The sequence below is a fragment of the Ursus americanus genome, chromosome 21, assembly GCF_024610735.1.
Source record: "Ursus americanus isolate L20-20 chromosome 21, mUrsAme1.1.p, whole genome shotgun sequence".
Taxonomy (NCBI): domain Eukaryota; kingdom Metazoa; phylum Chordata; class Mammalia; order Carnivora; family Ursidae; genus Ursus; species Ursus americanus.
Genome location: NC_142147.1, coordinates 54,598,823 through 54,620,711, shown reverse-complemented (window position 1 = coordinate 54,620,711; position 21,889 = coordinate 54,598,823). Strand labels below are relative to the sequence as shown.

At 42.3% G+C, this 21,889-nt stretch overlaps 1 protein-coding gene across 1 annotated transcript in view; it reads left to right on the top strand.

The window, feature by feature from the left end:
* LOC123787007 (uncharacterized) overlaps positions 1 to 21,889 on the top strand; it is a 41,831-nt gene that overhangs the window by 597 nt on the left and 19,345 nt on the right. The window contains exons 2-4 of the mRNA XM_045789439.2: positions 15,247 to 15,325; positions 17,690 to 17,816; positions 18,295 to 18,390. Of these exons, the coding sequence (XP_045645395.1) occupies positions 15,311 to 15,325; positions 17,690 to 17,816; positions 18,295 to 18,390 (238 nt within the window). The 5' untranslated portion in view covers positions 15,247 to 15,310. The remainder of the gene's footprint in view (positions 1 to 15,246; positions 15,326 to 17,689; positions 17,817 to 18,294; positions 18,391 to 21,889) is intronic.

Here is a 21,889-nt window from a genome sequence, read left to right as displayed (position 1 = left end):
CTCTGTGCTCTGTCCTCAGAAATGTACCTGGGAGCTTCAGTGTTTACAATGGCCTCACAGTGGAATATGTTGGGCCCGTTCATTAAGACCTAATTGACGCTAGGCCCTATCAAGGACTAAGTGACAGAATCTTTGTGGTTGCGACACTGGACATGGTAGTTCTCAAACCTACATAGGAGATCCCAATGTGAACTCATGGCTGAGAACTACTTTTCAAACGTTGTCAAAATTTCATGTATATACAAACCATTTGAGGTTCCCATTAAAAACAGACACTGGGGCCCCATGCTGTGGTATCATGACTCCCTAGGTGTGGATGAAGTCCATTAATGTGTATTTTTAATAATCATTGAGATTGCTCTCCCTAGACTTCATTACCAGTAATATTATGTTAAAGAAAGCACAAGAGCGCATCTGAGTCCCTTATACCAAACTGTCCTTTCTCCACACAAATACTGCCTTTCCCAGTGATGACTACTAACAGCTTCTGCAATGATGACATTCTCTGCTCATCCCATACAAGTTAGGGAGGGACTAGATAAGGTGATGTTGTCTGAGCAAGGCTGTTTTGGATAAATGGCATGTGCTCATTCATGAAAGGAATGTTCATGAGTATAAACGACGCTGTGTGTCCAGGACACTGCTGGGAATCTTGCATACGTTATGCATGTTAATCGTGCTGAACTGGGAATTGGGTACTCTAGGATCATTTTTTCCGGGAGGATTTGGATGCTGGGTGTGCCTTCTTGGGAGTAGAGATTTCTTTCTCTTCTTTTTCAATATCATTAATCTTAAAAATAATGTTGGATGTGATCGCACAAATATAGAGAGCAGACTGGGAGATAGGAAGGGTACTAAGGCTCTGAGAGACATGTGATGGGTCCGTCATTTGGATGGATGTATTTGGTTAACTTTAATGTGTGGACTATCAGTGGACATTCCAGGAATGGAAGGTTGGATGCTATGTGTTACCTTGGAAGCAGTGTTTTAACCAGAAAGGTGAAACTGCCTCCCCAAATTTTAAGTCTTTTGCTCTGCTTTATCCGAGTCTGAGCCTCAAGGAAAGTGTGAATGCCAGGTTGGGCCACCCAGATGGAGCTGCCAGGAACTCTGTTCTCTGAGCTCTTCTGAGAAGGGAGGCACAGGGACTGGCGGTGGAGCCGTGGAGGGCAGTTTCGTGGTCTGAGGTTATTTTCCACAGACTCTGAACAGACAGTGCTCTGTTAGCCCCTCTGTAATACCCATTTAGGCCGAGGGACTGTTATCGATGTAATTTCTGGGCACCTGAGCTCTGTGCCCACAATGTTAGGTCCGAAATAGGAAACAGGAATCCGGGGGCATCAGAAGATCCGCTGGAGATGTGGGATTGACAGAGGCCATAAGCGTGGATATTGCACAGCGTGATCCCGGATGTCCAGCCCCTGATCTCCATATATTCTGGGATCCTCTGCACTGTGGCAGATGACATACTCAGGACCTTGAGCGGTTCACCTCTGTTTTCCGTGTGCACATGTGTGACGTTTTGGCAATAGGAAAGGCAGAAACGGGAAAGGACAGCAAAAACTCTGGGTGCAATAACAACGTTGGTCAGAGTGAGGACTCTCTGAACATAGACTCTGGTCCTAGCTCGCCTGAACCGCGAACTCAGGCGTGTGAGCTTGGTTGAGATGATATTCAGATGTGGTGCTCTGGAAACCCCGGCTGGTGAAGGGAGGAACACATGACTGCAGGTTTGGGCTCAGCTGTGTGCGCCCCAAGTCCTCTGTGCGCATGCGCAGCACTTGTTGGGCATCTCTATTTGCGCAGGGGCTGTGGGAAGCCATTACCAAGGGCAAAGTCTGGGGAAGTGAAGGCAGAATCGCATTGGTGTTTTGTGCGCATGTGCAAAAGTGAGCGGGGGCGGGGAAACCTGTCGCACTGCCCACTTGCAGCATGGGTAAGGAGTTTAGGCCGCTTGAGAAACTGGTCAAAATGAAAGTGGTACTGTGTGATCTTTAGAGATGAAGTGATGTACATTCAAATTTTCCAGAGTAAATTTGACTGGTAGGCTTGTCTTTTCGAGTGGTCTTGCTCCACCTGTAGAAGGTAGCAATGAGTTTTTTATAGAGAGGTTGTGGAAGGACAGTATTTGATTGGATATACCCTAAGCAGTTGCCTTCTTTTTGGAAGGCCTAGTTGATTGTAACAGTTTGTTCTTAAGTTCATTTTCTTCCTTTCCGGTGCATTGACTGTGAATTAAGTTGTGGTTTGCTTACAGAGGTTATCGAGACATTAAAGCCACCTGAGTCTATGGCTTCCCTGTTTGATTTTTAACAGTGGAAACACAGTTGGTAGGATATGTGTTTTTGTGTGTTTGTGTGTGTGGGGGTGTGTATGTTTTAATCGATTTGCAAGGGTAGTTCAATAGTTGTCCACTCATTGTAAGAACACACAGTCATGATGGTGCAGCAGTGTCATGTCCCAGACCCACCCAGTAAGTTACATGTGTGCAAATCAAAGATCCACATTTCATGATGTGTGTGATAACAGGAGACAGATACATTTGTGTGTAAACAAGGAGGTGTTTCAACAAGCATGTTACAATTACAGCGGGATATGTTTCAGAAATGCAATAAATCCATTTCTACTGCTGTGAAGACACCACCTCCATATAGCATTGGTTAAGGAAAGCAGTTTTATTGAGAGTAATTTTGATATGACAATGTTTATGCAAACATTAAAGCAAGTGCAAAATAGTTTGTATGTTATACAATTTCAAATGGAACTTCACGTACACTGTGTAATTGCACAAGAAAGAGGATACACCTCAAACTGATGAGTTGTTATGACTGAAGATCATACTGTTACTGGGGGCAATAAATGTGGATTTTTACTTTAATTGTAAAATAAAAATTATACAACATGAACATACGAAATACTTAATGTTGTACTATGTGTAGATGTTTTCTATCTCTGCTATAACAAATTTCCACACATTTAGGAGCCAAAAAAGAACACTCTGCTGAATATATATTTGAATTTCAGTGGGCTTTCCAGGTTTTCTGTTCAGGGTCCTATAATGTCAAAATCAAGGTTTCATGAGGCATGGGATTTTCTCTGCAGTCTCTAGGGGAGAATCTACTTCCAGGACCATTCAGGTTGTTGACAGAATCCATGTTTAAAGATATTTATTTATTTATTTACTTATTTATTTACTTTATTTATTTAGAGTGGGAGCAGGGGTATGGGCAGAGGGAGGAGAGAGAGAATCTCAAGCAGACTCTGTGCTGAGCCTGGAGCCTGAAGTAGGGCTCAGTCTCACAACCCTGAGATTATGACCTGAGCAAAATCAAGAATTGGACACTCAGTCACCTGAGCCACCCAGGTACCCTGACAGAATCCATCTGTAAAGACAAATTGGAGTTGATTCTAATCCTTATGAAGGGATTCATCAGCCTCTTGTGCACAAATCTGAATTTTGTGCTGATCCACTGGATTCAGATAAGCCAATATAATTGACTGTTGGTGTCTTCTATCAAGTTTTCTAGCATCTTGCCCAGAGTTAGCGGTGTGTTTCTTTAGATCCTGTTCACAATGTTTCCATTGGGCTAGTTTCATCTAATGTTTGGCCTGGCCCTCACCACAAGCATGTTGACCAATTGATATAAATCTGAAAAACCAGCTTGGGAACTTTGAGTCAATATGTTAAATTCTTCAGCAAACCTGTGGAGATCCTCAGTCAATTTAGGGAACTCTTTATTGCTCAAAGTTTACCCTTATTCCAGGGAACATAAACCTTGTTACCACTTAGATCTTCAGAAGACTTAACTTTAAGGGGGCAGATTTTAATAGGTTCAGGAGAGGAGGTAGTAGAGGGAACTTCAGAGGAAAAGGAAGGGGCAACAAAAGGGTAGAATGAGAGTGAAGATGAAGAAGGGAGAGAACAGAGGAAGATGGTTTTGGAAGTGGGGCCTGAGCGCAGCGTGGCTTCCTAGCGACTGTTGACAAAGAATGTCAGGGGGAGGAAGAATAGGCCTCAGAAGCCCTTTTCTGTGCATGAAATTGTTTGCTAACCTTATTCAGTTGAAAAACTATAGGTTGGTATGAGGCAAACCATCCAAATACCAATTAAAATAGGAATCCCATTCAGTTTTGTCAATTTTAGAACTATGTTTGTCCACCTCATCTTTGATAAAAGTAACTTTGGAAAGATCAAAGAATCCAGTTATGGATTCTAAATTACTTCTGTTTAAGTCAGTCCATTTATATATAAATGCCCTTGTGGAGGGAAAGCATTTTTTATACCTACGGAAGGTGTCTCTTCCTTCGGCTGGAGTAGAATAGTATCCTGCAGCAAGATCAAGTCCATGTAAGACCAAGTGCCTCTCTTTCTGTTGGGTCTGCAACTGACTTCCGGTGGTAGGTCAAGAGAGCTCTTTCTGCCAGAAACCTCTGACTCCATTTTAGCGAGATATCCCATTACTAATTTTCACAGTTGGAGAGGAAAATTTGCTTTGTTCAGGAGGTTGGCAGATGGGGAACGTGGTGGATTCATGTCCAAAGACAATCTACAAACTCACAGCAGGAAGTGTTTAAGGGGGAGGCATACAGGAACAGTGAGCATTGACATGCAGGGGGAACAGTGCTTCATTATTCTTATTATGATCTCAAGGAGACTTGCTGGCATCCGGGGAGGCCACTTCCTACCATGGTCAATCTTGATCTTCTAGAAACATCAGGTTCCTTGTGTCTCTCACCTCAGAGGTCTGTTGATCTCAAGAACCTACAATTAGTCAAGCCTTAAGTTACAGAGCATAGGTGAGTGAGTTAGACTTATATAGCTAACAGAGCTTGGAGTAGTTCTAGCCTGGAAAGTCTATATTTATGAAATAACAGATACATTATTAATGCGGTGTGTACTGAGCTTTTATTCTGTGCACACACATAGGATCCATGATGCTGTGCTGGGACCTCAGGAATTTGTAGGTGAGTTAATCCTCGTAATACTTGAGGGGTTGGTACTAGATGTCCCCTATTTTCCCTGAGAATGTAGATGCTGGGCCCAGCCTTTCTGTTTCTTTTTCTTCCTTAACATTAAGTGTATAAAACAGGAGCTAAGTATAGATTGGAGGAATATACAAAAATGAACATAAGAGGAAGTTCTCATTGTTGACTACAAATCAAATTGTCATGAGATAAAGAGGAGAAAATAAAATTTAAACAATATGTATGAAGACTCCACACAGATGTGGAAGTTTCAAAGACTGACAAAGTAAGGTATATATGTCTTTGAGGAGAAAAGCAGAATAAGAAAAGGAAGAACAAGGTAGAAGTCTGGGAATGCCAGGGGAAGAGATATGATTCACAAGAAGAAGAAGAGGAAATATTTGGTAAACAAATATTCTTTGGGCCACTCAAAAAAAAAAAAAAAAAAAGGACATAGAGAATTTGGCTCAAACAGGTCTTGTTAGGTTCCTTCCTGTTTCTCTTACCTAGTATATTTCATAATGTACTTATGTATGTTGATAGCTCTCATCCTGGGGCAGCTTCTCTATCTAAATTCTTTTTAGTCAGTGAGGGGAGTAGAAAAAATTTTCCTGAATCTGCTGGATTTTGATTGCTTTTTAACTCAATCTTTCTGCCAAAGTGTCCCATCATGGGGTAGCTTGTGTTTAGCCCATAAAATCCGTATGATATTTTGTTGAATTAAATAAGACACACATGGAAAAAAAAGATTGTATGAAATCACATGGAATCTAAAAAAAAAAAAAAAAGTGAAATTATCAAAGTGAAGATTAGAAGTTTTGTTACCAGCAGCTGCCAGTGAAGGAAATTTTGCGATGTTGGTCAAATGGTAAAGCCTCACTAAAATGGAGTCAGGAGGTTTCAGCAGGGGGCGCTCTCAAGCCCCATGACTCATAGTCATTGGCAGATCCAACAGGAAGGAAAGGTGTTGACATTACAGACTTTACCTTGGAGATAGACTATACTATTCCAGACAGAGGAAGAAATGCTTTTCTTAATCCTTCCCAGGCAATAGCTCAACCACTGAAAAACCACTGTGGTTCAAACTACCATTTTACTCCAAAGAACTTTTAGTATATAACAGAGTTCTCAACTTCCCTCTTCTCTCCTCAGAAAAGCATCCCTCCTCTTTGTTCCCTAGACTTGCCTATCATTTTGCCATAGCCTATATGTCCCTAATTTGATACTGTTTTTCCTGATTAATAATAATAGTTATTAATAGTTAATAATAGTTAATGGTTTTAAGGCAGCAAAAGACTGTAAATACAAACAACCACCACAAGCCGAGGGGATAGTCTAACCATATCAGAGACAATTAATCTATGATAAAACTCCCATTGCTGTTTCCAAAGTAAAGATTATCTTTTTTTTTTTTTTCCAAAGTAAAGGTTGTCTTAACAGAGATTCTCTAGTGGCTGTTGTGGGAATTAAACCCCTTTGAGCACACAAATAACAGAATAAAGGAGCCAGAGAACTGATGATGCCCACAATTACTGGTGCTTTGACTTCAATCAACTGGGACTTGGATTCTGTCAATTTAGGATGACTTTTTATGGATTTCATTCTGAAATGTCCTTTTCCAGGCCCCTTGATGAATATGCATGTGCCCTTAGCTTAAAACTCACCCAGTTTTGTTGCTTAGGGAGCTAGATGCAGGAAATGTTCCTGGTGTTCTCTTTACTTGATACAACTGAAACCTGTCTTTTTCTTATTTTTGACTTGGTGGTGTTTTTGGCTCAACACCCACCATGAGGTGAAACCAGGTTTGGATTTCACCATTTATGTGGATATTTACTGTTTTAACCTTCAGGAACAACTGGATGTTCATGAATGAAAAAAAGGTCCTGAACGCATATGCACAAGAAGCACTGACTTTAGTGACAAAGACAGACATTTAGGCACCCAAACCTGCAGTTCTCTACTCCCACGAATCTGCTCTTGGGTTTCAGCAAAAAGTGAGCACCTACCATTGGGACTGGGAATAAGCAGCCAAAGAAAATTTTGATCTTCCAACTATTCAGTGAGGGGGGAGCCCAGAGAGGGGACAGACCCGGAAAATCTTTGGAAGAAGGTGGATCTGGGTGGGGCTGTGGACGGTGAGGGTTCTAGGCTTCTGATCTCCCCGCTACGGTGGATTGACAGGTCATCTTCCTGAGTTTGTGTCGGGGACAATGGCAGGCTGCCCTAAAATGTGCCCCATTTGCCAGATTGATTATTTTGAAATAAAAGCTACTTAGGGAACAGCCAATGCAAAAAAAGAACACTCCAACCCCCATTTGTGTCCAGAAAGCAGGAAATCAATCTCCCATGTAATGGATAACTTTGCTGCACAGAGAGAGAAAGAGGTATTCTTATCTTCACGGATAGGGAATTAGGAGCTGAGAAGTTTCCATGAACAAACTTGCTACTTTTCACTACTTTACTACCACTGCCTTAATTCCACTCAGAATTCCATGCTAATTCAAGGCCCAAACAGGAGTTTTCTTTATGCTGTCAAATTCTCACAGATGTATTGTCTCTTCTTTTTCCTAAAAAAAATCATAAAAACTATCTACATTAGTTATTTTTATGGGCCTCACTTTCATTATTGGGTTTTGGGTGCATGCAACTAGACTTTGGGATTGTTTTCTGCTGTAATCTGTCTCTGTCAATTTGACACGTAGTCCAGGTAAAATAATCTTGAATGGTAAAGGAATATTATTCCTCCCCAACAATTTTTCCCTAAACTCCTAAATAACGTATGTGCATTGTTGAACATCTGTACCTGCCTACCTCAAAAGACGCATTCTGTTTGCACATATGATAAAATTCTTGTGCATCTGGGTTGAGCATTTTCTAAATTTGAGAGATTTTCATAACACCTTGTTATACTGAAAAGGGCGATGCACTGTGCCAGATGCGGTGACACAGTGCAGGTTAAAGTGCCCATTTTTAGTGACATTCTTGGGGTCCACTTGTGCTCCACATACAGTGTTGCTTAGAACGCCATCTGAGAGAGCTCTGGTCAGTGAGATGGAGAAGTGCCTGTGGAGGCAGGACTGTCCTGAATGAAGAAGAAATAACTTCCAATCAAAATCCCTATGTGCTGTCAGATTTTTTCTTACTCCTTCTTAATTATGAAACAGGGTTTGGTACCTAGTGGTGGGGCAACAATTTCAGGGCCACGAGAGATGAAAGAGGGGCACAGGGCTTCATACAGATCATACCAGAGTAAAAATGAGGAAAAAGAGGGTACCCCATGTGATGTCTCAGTCATCTTATCAGACACGGGCTTCCTACAAATTCATTGTGTACCTAAAACAAACTATACAGCTTATTTTCTGTAAGTATTACCCTTTCTTGGTATAGCTGAAGACAAGTGCACAGCTACAAAATGAAATGGAGTATTATATTTCACTTGTAATAATGTTAAATGGGAGTAACCTGCTACCCACTTCTTTGCAGTGGATTCCACAACTGATAGAAATCCCAGTTCTGGGGCGCCTGGGTGGCGCAGTCGTTAAGCCTCTGCCTTCGGCTCAGGGCGTGATCCCGGCATTCTGGGATCGAGTCCCACATCGGGCTCCTCCGCTGGGAGCCTGCTTCTTCCTCTCCCACTCCCCTGCTGTGTTCCCTCTCTCGCTGGCTGTCTCTCTGTCAAATAAATAAATAAAAAATCTTAAAAAAAAGAAAGAAAGAAAGAAAGAAAGAAATCCCAGTTCTACTCCAGATAGGGTGAGCGTAAGAACAGCAATAGCTGTGAAAGACCATGGGGATTTCTGGCCAAAAATTGGGTGGGTCATGTGACGCAGAGATAGTCACTGCCTCTGAGTGCTGACCTGTGTCCCCACTAATCAGTAACAAGAACAGAGCCCAGAGCACGTGACTACCCTAATCACGGGCTAAGAGGAACGAGGGAGGTACGTGTCAGCTCTGAGGCCCATCCCTGGAAGAGCACCGACCTACAGTGCATCAGACCTATGCTGGGCAGTACACCTGGGATACCAGTGCTTTGTGCAGCCACAGCCCATGCCTTGCTGATCCTGCTGTTACAGGGTCCAGAACGCTTCATCTCCAACATCTAGTCTGTCGTGTGATGTCTTAAAGCGATGTCCACAGTGTTTCCATCATCCAGTACTGTCACCAACCATTGCCAATAATCTAGGCCTGAGGAAGATCAGTAATCTCAGTCATCCAACAGCATCCGTTTCTCAGGAACACCCAAGATTTCAGTTAAATCATGAAGAAAAATAGGAATTCCCTGATCCCAGGAACTCACCAGGGTTGCCAAGTCCCCATCGCCTTTCGTTTTATTCATCAGATGACACCATCAGGAGCTGCCCTGGTGTTGCCTCCAGTTCCCTCCCCACATTTCATAAAGAGTTTTTCAGGTGTGCTTTTAAAATGCCTTATCTTAGGGCCCCTAGGTGGCTCAGTCATTTAAGCATCTTCCTTTGGCTCAGATGATGATCCCAGGATCCTGTGATATAACTTGCTTCTCCCTTTCCCTCTGTTGCTCTCCCTGCTTGTGCTGTCTCTCTCTCTCCCTCTCTCTCTCTCTCTGTCTCTCTCTCTCTCTGAAATAAAGAAGTAAAATCATTTAAAAAATAGTCTTGGCCGCCTGGGTGGCTCAGTTGTTTGGGTGTCTGCCTTTGGCTCAGGTCATGATCCCAGGATCCTGGGATCGAGCCTGCGGTGGGCTCCCTGCTCCTCTGGGAACCTGCTTCTCCCTCTGCCTCTGCCACTCCCCCTGCTTGTGCTCGCTCTGTTTCTTTCTCAAATAAATAAAATCTTAAAAATAAATAAATAAAAATCGTCTTACCTTTCTTTCTAGGAGTGTAGATCATCATGTGTTACCTATGTTTACATCCCTCTCGTGCTGAATGTCTGAGTTTATACTGTGGCCCATTGTCCTCATGGCCGTCTAATCTGAATTAAGAGGTCAGTGAGGACTCTCTAGCCACAACACAGACAAAATACTGACTCAGATGGATTTGTAGCTGGAAATGAAACTGAAGAAATCAAGAAGAACTGGAGATCATTAAAAAATAAGACAAGTAGAATTTATTTTTCTGTATTCAGAGAGTCAGTTGTGCAACCTGGAAACAGGTTCCTCTCTTCACATGAGCAGAATTCATGCAGTTCTTCTTCCTGTAATCTTTCTCTCTTGCCTTGCCTTATATTGGAATATTTTCCTCCTACTTAAGGGGTATCTGTCACACACCCAGTACTGCCATGCGCGTATATTCACTTCATTTAAACATCAAGGAACCCCTCCATTATGATATGGGGCTCAGTCCTTTATTAGGATCCATGGTGGAGTGCCTTGGAGTTCCTGGGTAAGTCCAGATTGAGCCACTGAAACTGAAACAGATTTAGGTCAACTGTGTAGGAATCTTCTCTACAGAGTACACAGGGGGAATGTCTAGGGTGCCGAGGGAGATGGTTGTTCACAAGGGCAGTGGCTGAGGTGTCCTAGCAGAAGTTATAGTAACGTGTCACTCTGCAGAGTGTTGTTTAGGGGACGCACTAGTGAGAAGGGCCGGTGTCAGTTCAAGTCCCCTGTACTCCAACTGACTACACAAACAGGATGCCAAGGAGCGCCATCATGGAGGGGTTTACCTCAACTGTCAGCAGCCCCCTGTATAATCTATAATACATCCATGTTGAGTCCCGGGTGTTACGAGGAGGAGAAACCGATGCAATAGATAAACTGTTGGAAATACAACCACACGTTATTTAAGTCTGAGGTCACTGAGAAAATGGATTACTAGTTATATTACATCAGCGTTATCAGATGGGTGGTAGATACTATCTGTTATCTACATTCTTAATTAAGGTGAGGTAGGTTAATATTGGTTAAATATTGGTTAATATTGGTTAAAAACCAGGGCGCCTGGGTGGCTCAGTCATTAAGCGTCTGCCTTCGGCTCAGGGCGTGATCCCCGCGTTCTGGGATCGAGCCCCGCATCAGGCTCCTCCACTGGGAGCCTGCTTCTTCCTCTCCCACTCCCCCTGCTTGTGTTCCCTCTCTCGCTGGCTGTCTTTCTGTCAAATAAATAAATAAAATCTTTAAAAACAATTGGTTAAAAACCAATATATTCTATCATTAAAATATATTAAGATCATACACAGACTAATTATGCATTTCAAATGCACTGTATGATCCTTGTTGAAAATACAGATTACAAGCATTCAAGAAGCATTCTTGTTCTGATATAATGATCTAGGAGTCATAATTTCAATAATTTTTAGACCTGAAGTAATTATTAAGAAATGTCGATGTACAATCATATGCCCTTTTAGGGAAGAGTTAGCTATCCTCTCCTGATATCTGGGAAGGAGTCTTCCTTTCAACCACGTCAGCTATTATTCTGTATATCTGTCTATTGCTACTGTAAAAATACATCAGTATTTTAACGGATTGCCACCACTTTTTCTTCATTTTAATTCCGGTTAGTTAACATAAAGTGCTATATTAGTTTCGGCTGGGCAATGCGGTGGTTAAACAACTCCATACATCACCCAGTCATCACAACAAGTGCGATCGTTGATTCCCAAACCTGTTAACCTTCACCCCACCCACTTCCCTCTGGTAACTACTGGTGTTTTCTTTATCGGTGAGTCTCTTTCTTGATTTATCTCTCTCTCTCTTGATTTATCTTTCTCTCTCCACTGTCCCTTAATTAAATTCCTCATGGAGAGGTGGACTGTGCTCACTCTATAGGGTCTTCTCATTGCTCTTCTGGTTTTTCATTATAATCATATTCTGATGTGTTCTCTCTCTCGCTTTGTTCTCTCCAGTTGTTGAGATATGTGCAAGCAGTTCCTGAATCCTTCACCCAGCCAACAGATCCTACTGACTATTCCAAACAAATTCGCCCCAGCGTCGCTCTGGACTCTACAACAATGGCCTTCTGTAATAGTTACTCGTAGGAATAGATAGGGAGCAATTTCAGTGCATGGGTAAGGACATCTCTACAACCCCTGTCACCTTGAAGAAGTTATAGAGTATGAGTCCTTCACCCTTCAACAACCTTAATGATCTAAGAAACAATAGTTGCTCAGGGGTGAAGTGATGAAATGTAGAAACAGAAAAATGTTCGCCTTTAACCCAGAAGGCTGACCTGTAGCATTTTATAGTTTTGATAAGGATCAAATATGTGCTGGTTGGTACCTTCTTAAAGGGTCTCATGACTGCCTGTACATCTCACCTGTAGTTAATATCGAACTGAATGATAAGCACCAGAGAAATTTTGCAAAAGTAATTAAAAAAAAGATTTTATTTATTTATTTGTCAGAGAGAGAGAGAGACAAGGAGCACAAGCAGAGGGAGCAGCAGGCAGAGGGAGAAGCAGGCTCTTTGTTGAGCAAGGAGCCTGATGAGGGACTCAATCCCAGGACCCTGGGATCATGACCTGAGCTGAAGGAAGACGCTTAACCAACTGAGCCACCCAAGCATCCCAGAAAGTAGTTTTATAAGTAGAAATTTGAAGAAATATTTGTGATCTAATACTCCCTGCATATCTACTCTACCCCCTTGGACACTAAGCATATAACCACAAGTTTCATGTAGCCAAAGTGCTGCCCTTTCTGCCCAGGGGTCCTGTCTCCCTGCTACTTAAATAAACTGTAAAACGTCTCAAGAATTTGTTCCCTCTGGATGGGCTTATCAATCCCACAACAGTTTTGTTACTGAAAACTCCATTTTTGGCTGCTGGTGGCTCAAAAAAGGTAGTACTTAAGACACGAGTTTTGATTGGAAATTAATATGAGCTTTACTCAAGAAGCTGGCCCCTTGGGAAGAAGGCGGAGTCTTGTCCCAAAACCGACTGCAGGGTTTGAGCCTGGTCCAATGAGTTTTAAAGGAGCTTGAGGCCAGTAATCGGTAAAAGAGGAGCCCGGTAATCTGTAACACGTCTTGCTGCTTGCAGACTCCATGGTGGCAGCTAGAGACGGTCTTGCAGATTGTGTATTCGTGCCCCTGGGGAGAGGGGTTGTGCAAGAGGGTTCTGATCCAAGTCTTCCTAGGAAACAATGCATGATCTATAGATACACAAAGAGGTTTGGTTTATCAATCACACATGCTAAAGGTGCATGCTAATAACATTTAAAGACTGTGAAGTTGGGCAAAGGGGCACTGGCAGGGCTTCTAGGTTACTTAAAAAAGATCCTCTAGGTTTATTCTCTTGCTGCAAATGGAAGGATTTCCTTCTTTTCTGAGGTTGATTATATATGAAGAGTGAATGAGATGGCAGAACTCCTGTGAGTAATCTAGCTAATATCAGGACATTACCTTTTTATATTATGAAGGGTTGCCTGCCTGGTGTGGCAAAGTGTTGTTTGATAAACATTTGCTCTTTCCTTTTTCCTGTGAGTATACTTCCCTGTTTTTGAAATCCTTCATCCTTACCCTCTTCTGAAGTCACAGTGGCACGGAAGCATCGGTCACTTGTCTTTGAGCCTCGTATCTCAGAGGTTCCCATAATCAAGAAATTATTTTTTCTCTTGTCAATCTGTCGTACATCAGTTTAATTATTAGACCAGCCGAAGAATTGAGAACAGATGGGGAAAATGTTTTCCTCTCCTTTCACATTCATTCTGTTGTCAAAAACTAACCTGGGTGCTTCAGAGCCAAAATATAACTTGAAGACAGAGTTGGGGATAAAGAACGGTAGCGTTTTAGCTTTACCAGACGGAGGAGGCTGCTGAAAGTGAGGGCCTCCAGAACTGCGAGCCCACCCAGAGGACGGGGCTGGGGGGGTTGTAGGGAAATACAGGATCTGGCCTGTTTCAACAGGATTTGTGTCTGTGCTGCCAGCCCTGTTCATGTTTTCAGAGTGGAACTGGAGTCCTGAAAACAGAAAACAAAGGCTAAGAAGGGGGAAGGGGAAGTTTGGGGAAGAGAGGGAAGAGGATACTTATTTTAAACTGTGAAGCCTCGCTATTGTTTTAATGCAGCCATTTGATTTCTGTTCAGCTTTCTGCTCCGAATCGGTTTCCGTTTGAGTCACCCGGGCAGCTGAAGTAAGACCACTTCATAGTCTACATTTGAAACCGCTCATTATTTTCTAGAATCCCTAAAATAAAGAAAAAGAATAACATCACATAAATAACATAATTTTCGTGAAAATATTGAGGAATTAGAATTCTCATGTAGTGTGGATGGGAGAGTAAAAAAGTACATTCAGTTTGGAAAACTGTGTGGCAGTTACTTATGAAAATAAACATGTACGTGCCGGAGGGAGCATGTTCTTAGCAAAATAGGTCTCTTTCCTTAAGGATTATTTTAGGCCGGTTGCGTGTGTGTGTGTGTGTGTGTGTGTGTGTGTGTGTGTGTGTGTGTTTGGAGGGAGAGCGAGGGAGCGAGCATGCGTGCACCAGCAGGGAAGGGGGAAGAGGGGCCGAGGCAGAGTGACAGAATCTTAAGCAGGATCCTTGCTCGGTGGACGCTGACCTCATGACACTGAGATCACGTCCTGAGGTGAATTCAGGAGTCACATGCTCAGCCCACTGAGCCGCCCCTGCACCCCTCCGCGTGTTAAAGAAACAGCAGACAAAGGAAAAGCCCTGAAACACAGTATGTTTACTTTTGTAAGAGATATTTGCATTTTTAAGGGAACGCTCGGTTTGTAAGGGTGTCTCCCTCCGTGTAGCAGAAAGAGGGAAAACGTATAAATGTCTAGAAACTGATGAGTGAAAAAGGCATCGATTTTAAATCTGGTTAGCAACCACAGCCTTGGTTACTGTGCTTTGCCTGGTCACCTCCCCAGATGCTTCCCAATAGGGTAACGCGTGGAGTTTCCAAAATGATCCTTGCTGGTGCCCTCCCCCTCAGATTCTGTCAACTGGTGAAAACAGCAGTGTTGTGTTAATGAAGGGCTCCAGGTGATTCTCAGTGAGGCCAGGGGTAAGCACAAGGGCTTCCAGTTATTTTATGAGAGTTGAGATCAGGCTTTGGCTCAAGGAGAGGTGACAGGGTTTCTGCTCCATGAGTCTGGGAGGGTCAGGCCCGTGCAGGACACGGTTCCTCTGCCGTAGCTGAATTTGTGATAGTGTATGGGAGGGGAGGCCCCCTGAAAGCAAAGAAGAAGTCAGGGATTGGTCTCCACAGAGGAGCTCATGGTTTCTGAAAGGCTCCTGACACAAAGGACTAGGAAGTTGGGCCTTTTCTGCATTTCAAAGTCCTGCCTTCAGGCCGAGCAGTTTTTAGAGGTGCAGAGGCTCTGTTGGTGGCTTTAAAGGCATTTTCTCCTGATGCAGCTGTGATTTCTCCACGAATCTCTTCTGACAAAGAAATCTAGAGGACAAGGTGAAAGAAGAAGAAATGGCCAGTTCTCAGGTAAGCCTTGCGTCTGAGGTCAGAGGCTATCATCTTTTTCTCCCGAAATTCCTTGATTCAGAAATTGCAAATGTTGATTCCTCTAGTTCTGATATTTCTGTTTTATGCTTTCACCGAATTTTTGAAACCTTTTCAAAAATGATACTTGAGGTTAAGTCTTTAGAACAATTCTCCTCTGTATCCCAGAGCCTTCTCTCCCTTCTGTCCAACCTGGCTTTGAATAGGCCGTCAACAATTGTCACTTTGAATTAAAGTCCTGCAAGTATTGAAAACGTTCCCTTTGTGCTTGATTCACAAGGGAAGTCTTTGAGTTCAAGATTCCTGTTGGATGGGGTCGGGTCCTGGGATATCCGTCAAGGAAAACAGCTCTTATTTAGTCCCATCTGGATGCTTTTTCAGCTTGCTGTAGACCGGGAGTCAGAAAATGCATAAATAAACATGAGGGATATGAGGCTCAGAATAACTGGGAAAGTCCTTGTGGGGGCGGGGTGGAGGGAAGGGAGGGCAGATTCTTGTTCTTTAGATTGTGAAAAAGATACTTTATTTAAAATATAATAGATATTACAGGCCTTGGAAACTATGTGTGATTGAACTTTGTATAAATGCACTGTGTTCTCATAATTCAGCTTATATTCTGATTTAATGTTTGATGACCACAAGAACATACCAGTAATAATAGGTCCTTTGGTGTGCTTTAGGCACTGATGTCAACTTGTTGCCTCAGAGCTCATGTTACCCTCTTCTTCTTCTTTTTTTTTTTTTAAGATTTTATTTATTTATTTGAGAGAGAGAGAGTGAGAAACAGAAAGCACGAGCAGGGAGGAGGGGCAGAGGAAGAAGCAGACTCCCCGCTGAGCAGGGAGCTGGCTACGGGGCCTGATCCCAGGAGTCTGGGATCGTGTCCTGCATGGAAGACAGATGCTTAACTAACTCAGCCACCCAGGCGCCCTCGTGTTACCTTCTTTTACTTACGTTGGTGCTCTCTGACAGATTTCTCCCCTATAAAGTTCATATTTTCCCCCTTAATAATCATAAGTATCTTAGATGGGTTGTCTGAGTGATTTGCAGAAATCAGCACATTTAAAGTGGAAACTTCTTTCTTCTGACTTGTTCTTGCTTCTAGTTTCTGTTGGGAACAAAGGTAAAGGAAATGGAGATAAACTGAAATTCAACTTGCAGACCCTTAATAAATACTTGAGATGGGCAGCGTAGGACATTCCATAAGGACTTCCCAACTGCGTTAATGTTAATGCTTCGCTAGAGGTAAAAAGCAAGCAGCTTGACAATAGCCAGGCCTCCGGGATCCTGTAAGTCCTCTTTAACATATGAAAATCCCTGCAGAAACTTCCTTTATTTCTATCCCCCAACTTAAAACTATATTATCAATGGCTTCCACAAGGACAGTGTGGGTCTTTCTGCCCAGGGATCCTGGGCCTGTGCTTTAATAAAAACAGCCTTTTGCACCAAAAATGTCTCAAGGGTACTTTCTTGACCCTTAGCTCGCTGGCCCCTGCCCATCAGTTTCCCCTGGACCATGAAGGCTGTCACCTTTGTGTAGCAGAGATACTGATTTCTAGGACTGGAGGTTCTAAGTCAGATCTGCATCTTGGAGGTTTTTATTTTAGGTCACAGAGTTACCCTTCTATTTACTTCTTTGTATTTGAAGGAAAAAACAACAACAAAAAACAACAATCACTTAACATGTTTGAGTGTCTTAAAATCCTGAAATATAGTAGAGTCACAGATAGAAATTATACGGTAGGCTTGTGACACAGAGGAAACTTGATTTGCAGCCAATAAGGAGATCACAGGGAATCACTTCCAAAGCAGACTCGCAGAGCCGGGGGAATGGTTTCCTTTTATTTAGGGTTCTGATAGAAATGCAGCAAGGGGGGCTTCATCATCTGTATAGAGCTGGGCATAAGGTCAAACAGGTACCTGAAGACAACACTTCCATACATACTTTGTATGTTATGTAAGTGAGGTTTGTGCTTATCCTAGGGTGGAGATGTTCATATTATAATGAGGTAAAAGTACCCTGGTTGCTCTTTGGTCCATCTACACAGGTGTGAGTTAGGGGTTGAGCTCAAACTGGGCTGGTCTAATCTCATCCTTTGGGCCATCATCTCCTTTAGTTGGATAGTTTCTTCCTTGACAGGAGACTAGACCATGGGGTCTTTAACTTTTACTCCAAGATAAGGTGGAAAAAGAAGTAAAATGTGGGACAAAGGTCTGAGGCTACAAGCAGGTAACCAGGGAATGTCAGGTTGTGGGTCTAGCTGGTGACGTTAACTCCCTCTTGATCTTAGGGACCATTGTGAACTCTTGTCAATGGCAACTTGGTGACTGTGGTATTTATTGCAGGGACTGCTGACATTCAGGGATGTGGCCATAGAATTCTCCCAGGAGGAGTGGGGATGCCTGAGCCACACGCAGCGGGAACTGTACAGGGACGTGATGCTGGAGAACTACGGACACCTCCTGTTCTTGGGTGAGGATGACTCCTTCCACATTTCCTAAACCCTACTCTGGGTTTTCTTCTTCCTGTGAAGACTGTTTCTTGGAAGATTCCCCATGAATGCCTGGAATTCAGATCTAGACAGAAAGGGAAACAAGTAGGGGTTTGTAGATGTAGAGAAGATCTTCATCATGTGTCCTTTTTAGCCTTAGCTTCCCCTTCCTGAAGGGAACAGCATCGCTTCTGTAGATGAATGGCAGTTCTAAACATTGAGCGGCATAGCGTGGGACTGCTCACATCTTAAACTGAAATTTTAATTCCTTCTTATTGTATTGGTTGTACTTGAAAGTGGAGGTCGTGACGTGAAAATTTGAAACTTCTCGTGCATGTTTAATGGGGCTGTTGGTCAATAGTGTTTGGGAAATCACTTTCTAGAATTCTACAATGTCCTCTAGTGGATTGAAAATTAAAATCTCCAGCACTACTCCTATTCATTTTTTCTAATTAACAGGTCTTACTGTGTGGAAGCCAGACCTGGTCATCTTTTTGGAGCAAGAGAAACAGCTCTGGGATGTGAAGAGAAAGGAGACCGTAGCCTTCCATCCAGGTAGGTGGGACTGAATGAAACAGTTGACAGAGGGGAGGTCCAAGTCTGAAGGAGGAAGACAGACCTTAAATTCTGGTTCGAGTAGCTGTGCTTGAATGGAAATTAGTTTTAGAAGCACAGTTGAATTTCTCCTCCTCTCACGGAGGAACATCTGCTAGCCAACATTATCAAGCTCTCTAGGGATTCTCCTTCAGCTCCAGTGATGGTCCATCACATGCACAGGGAGGGCCCGGAGACTCTCTTTGGGGTGGGAGGGCCTCCATAATCTTGAGAGCTTCTCCATTGCTTTGAGTGCCCTGGGGAAATCTCCCTATTTCTGCAGATCTCTATGCTAAGCCCTTTGTAAGTTCTGTTTTTCATCATGTGAGAAGTGTGTCAGGGTGGTTTTACGCACATAGGGATTTCGTGCAGAAATCCTGGGAACATTGGAAACATATCACATGTTTTCTGGTTTTTGCTTTCCAATGTTATTGTGGCTTTAATCTGAATCGTACAAAATTGAGAAATCAGTAATTTCATCAGATAACAAAACACCTCCCTAAAATGAGAAAATCAAATCCTTTATTTCACTTAAAAGTTCATTTTTCTTTGTATTAAATAATATTAGAAATTTCCACTGTATGTGTTCCATTCCTCAATTTTGAAATAATGAAATGTATCTATTCGTTTCCTGGTATTCCTACCTAAATAATGCCATAGAGGAGCTAGAACATTTAGAATTCAGAATTTGCAGCCTTTTAATAAGTCTCAGTTGTTACTTTATGTATTAATAATTGAATCACTGAATAATTTTGTACGTTGTGAATTTGCTGTGACTTTGCCATGTGTGTTCTCTTTCTTATTAGTTATACATGACATTCATCTTTGATTTTTTTTTATATCAAAAGCTATGATATTACATGGGCATTTGCTTATAAAAAGTAAGGTGGATAATCAGTAAAATGCCCATATTAAAAAAAGAAAGTTTTATTTATAAATTTAATTTTACATTCGGAAAAATTAACCATTAGGCTTTTCTTCTCCTTTCCTCAGAATGTATCCTAATTTAATCCCAAATATTTATTTTTTTTCAAAGTGATTGCTGGCATATTTTATAATTGTGATGATATTTCTTTGTTTCAAAATGAAGGGGTGTTTTTGAGTGCTTGGTTCTTATTTTTCTCTTTTTTTTTGGTAAAGATTTATTTATTTATGAGACAGAGAGAGAGTGCATGAACTCTAGTGGGGTGAGGGGCAGAGGGAGAGGGAGAGGTAGAAGGAAAGGGAGAGACTCCCAAGCGGATTACCTGCTAAGCGTGGACACCCCCCCCCCTTAGGGGCTCCATTCCCAGAACCCTGAGATCATGACCTGAGCCAAAATCAAGAGTCAGGTGCTAAACCAACTGAGCCATGCAGGTGCCCCAGGGTGCTTGGTTCTAAAGAATGGATTATAGCCTTATATTCTTATAGCAGGAGGGCTATATTAATAACAATACATTTTTCAATGACTTTTAAGTGCTTATTCATAAAATTTTCCATTAGAACTTTTCATGATAGATTTTAATATATATTTTTTACTATTTTACTGTCCATGAAGGCATGCCAGTAATTCAAAATGCTTGGTTTTCATGGGTACACAGTCACAGTTTAAAATTATCGTTATATGAAAGGTTTCGTTTAAAAATTCGTCCATTTTTTTCTAAAGATTTTATTTACCTATTAGGGAGAAAGCATGCAGAAGTTGGGGGGTTGGGACAGGGGGAGAGGGACTAGCATACTTCCCACTGAGCCCACACTGGGCTCCATCCCAGGACCCCGAGATCATGTGCTGAGCTGAAGTTAAATGCTTAACAGCCTGACCCACCCAGAAACCCCAGAATTCATCTGTTTGTACGTGGACTTCTTTGGGTTAAATTTTGTCTCATTCTGGTTTTACATTTCCATAATCGCTTCCTTTTGTATGGGACCTTCCACAACATCATTTAGTTACCTGTGTATTTTATTATAGGATGACTATTTTCAACTCAGTAGATAACAAGACAGTGTGAATTTAACTCAAGTATGAATCAGCTCTTTCCTCTCTGCAGTGTTTGAACAAATGCTCACCTTTCGTCTGAGCAGTCACCATAATGCGTCCAAAGGGTGCTCTCATTCCTTCTGCTTCTATGGCATACGTGACAGGAACAAGTCCCTCAGGCAGAGGGCATACGTGACAGTCCCTCAGGCAGAGGGCATACGTGACAGAAACAAGTCCCTCACAAAGAGTCTTGTCCGTTTGATGTGGCTCTTTTGCGTTTGTACTTGCCGTGGGGTGCTATGTTCTCCTAACTGGCTTCTGGAGCCATCTAAAAGGTAATTTGGTCCATTTTTGTTTCCATGGAGGAGCAAAGTCCCTTGCTTCCTATTTCTCCCTCCTGCTGATGTGCTATGATGAGTATTAAGTTTGCACATGAGCATTTTAACATATATGCATGTGAGTATAATGACTGTGATAACTCATTGTGTTTCTTTTAGTTGTGTCTTTCAATAACACCCAAAGGCCTGTTGGCAAAGATCGGGAAAGAAGATTCACTTTTTAGAGTGATGTGGGAAGATGTGGAAGCTGTGGTCCTGAGTATTTATACTTTTTTTTTTTTTTTTTGGTAAAGATTTTATTTATTTATTTGACAGAGACAGTAAGAGAGCACAAGCAGGGGAACGGGTGAAGGAGAGGGAGAAGCCAGGAGCCCGATGCAGGGCTCGATCCCAGGGTCCTGGGATCACGACCTGAGCCGAAGGCAGACACTCAACCATCTGGGCCCCCCGGGCGCCCCGTGAGTGTTTATACCTAATGAATGACTGGGAAGGTAGTGAAGGTCAGTAAGGATGTTATGATGGATATAGCCCAAGTGGGACAGTTACCGTAATGAAATCCTTCCCACCAGAAGAGATGAGGCCTAGAACACATTTAGGGAGAATCCCCACTGTAAGTCAGTTATATTTGCAGAACAATGTCTTTGAACCCAGGACTATAATGCATTTTTTCAACATACGTATTCGCTGGAATATGAAAATTCTGGAAAGTCACCTCGGTCATGGGAAGGTTTCATTCAAACCATTTCAAATATAAGATTGGTTTAATCATTCACTGATGCATTTGTGAATATTAAACATTTAAAAATGAAGGTAAAAATTCTAAATGTGATTGATTTGAGAAGTCCTTTTTGGAGGGCTCATTATTCTCCCACCAACACATAATCCCTCCTTGTTGCACACTCTCTAAATTTGATAAACACAGGGGGTTTTTATCCAATCATCACTGTGCAATAGTTACCACATAATACTTAATTTGGAGCAAGTTTTCACGCGTTGTGAACTTAGGAAGGCCTTTAGTGAGGACTCTGTTTTCCATAATTACCAAAGTATTTATGAAGGAGACAAAACTTGCCAATGTAATGAATCTGGGGAAAATGTCAGTCAAGTGTCAAATCCTAATAACTGTCAAAGAACTCAGTTTCCAGAGAACCAGTATTATAGTAAT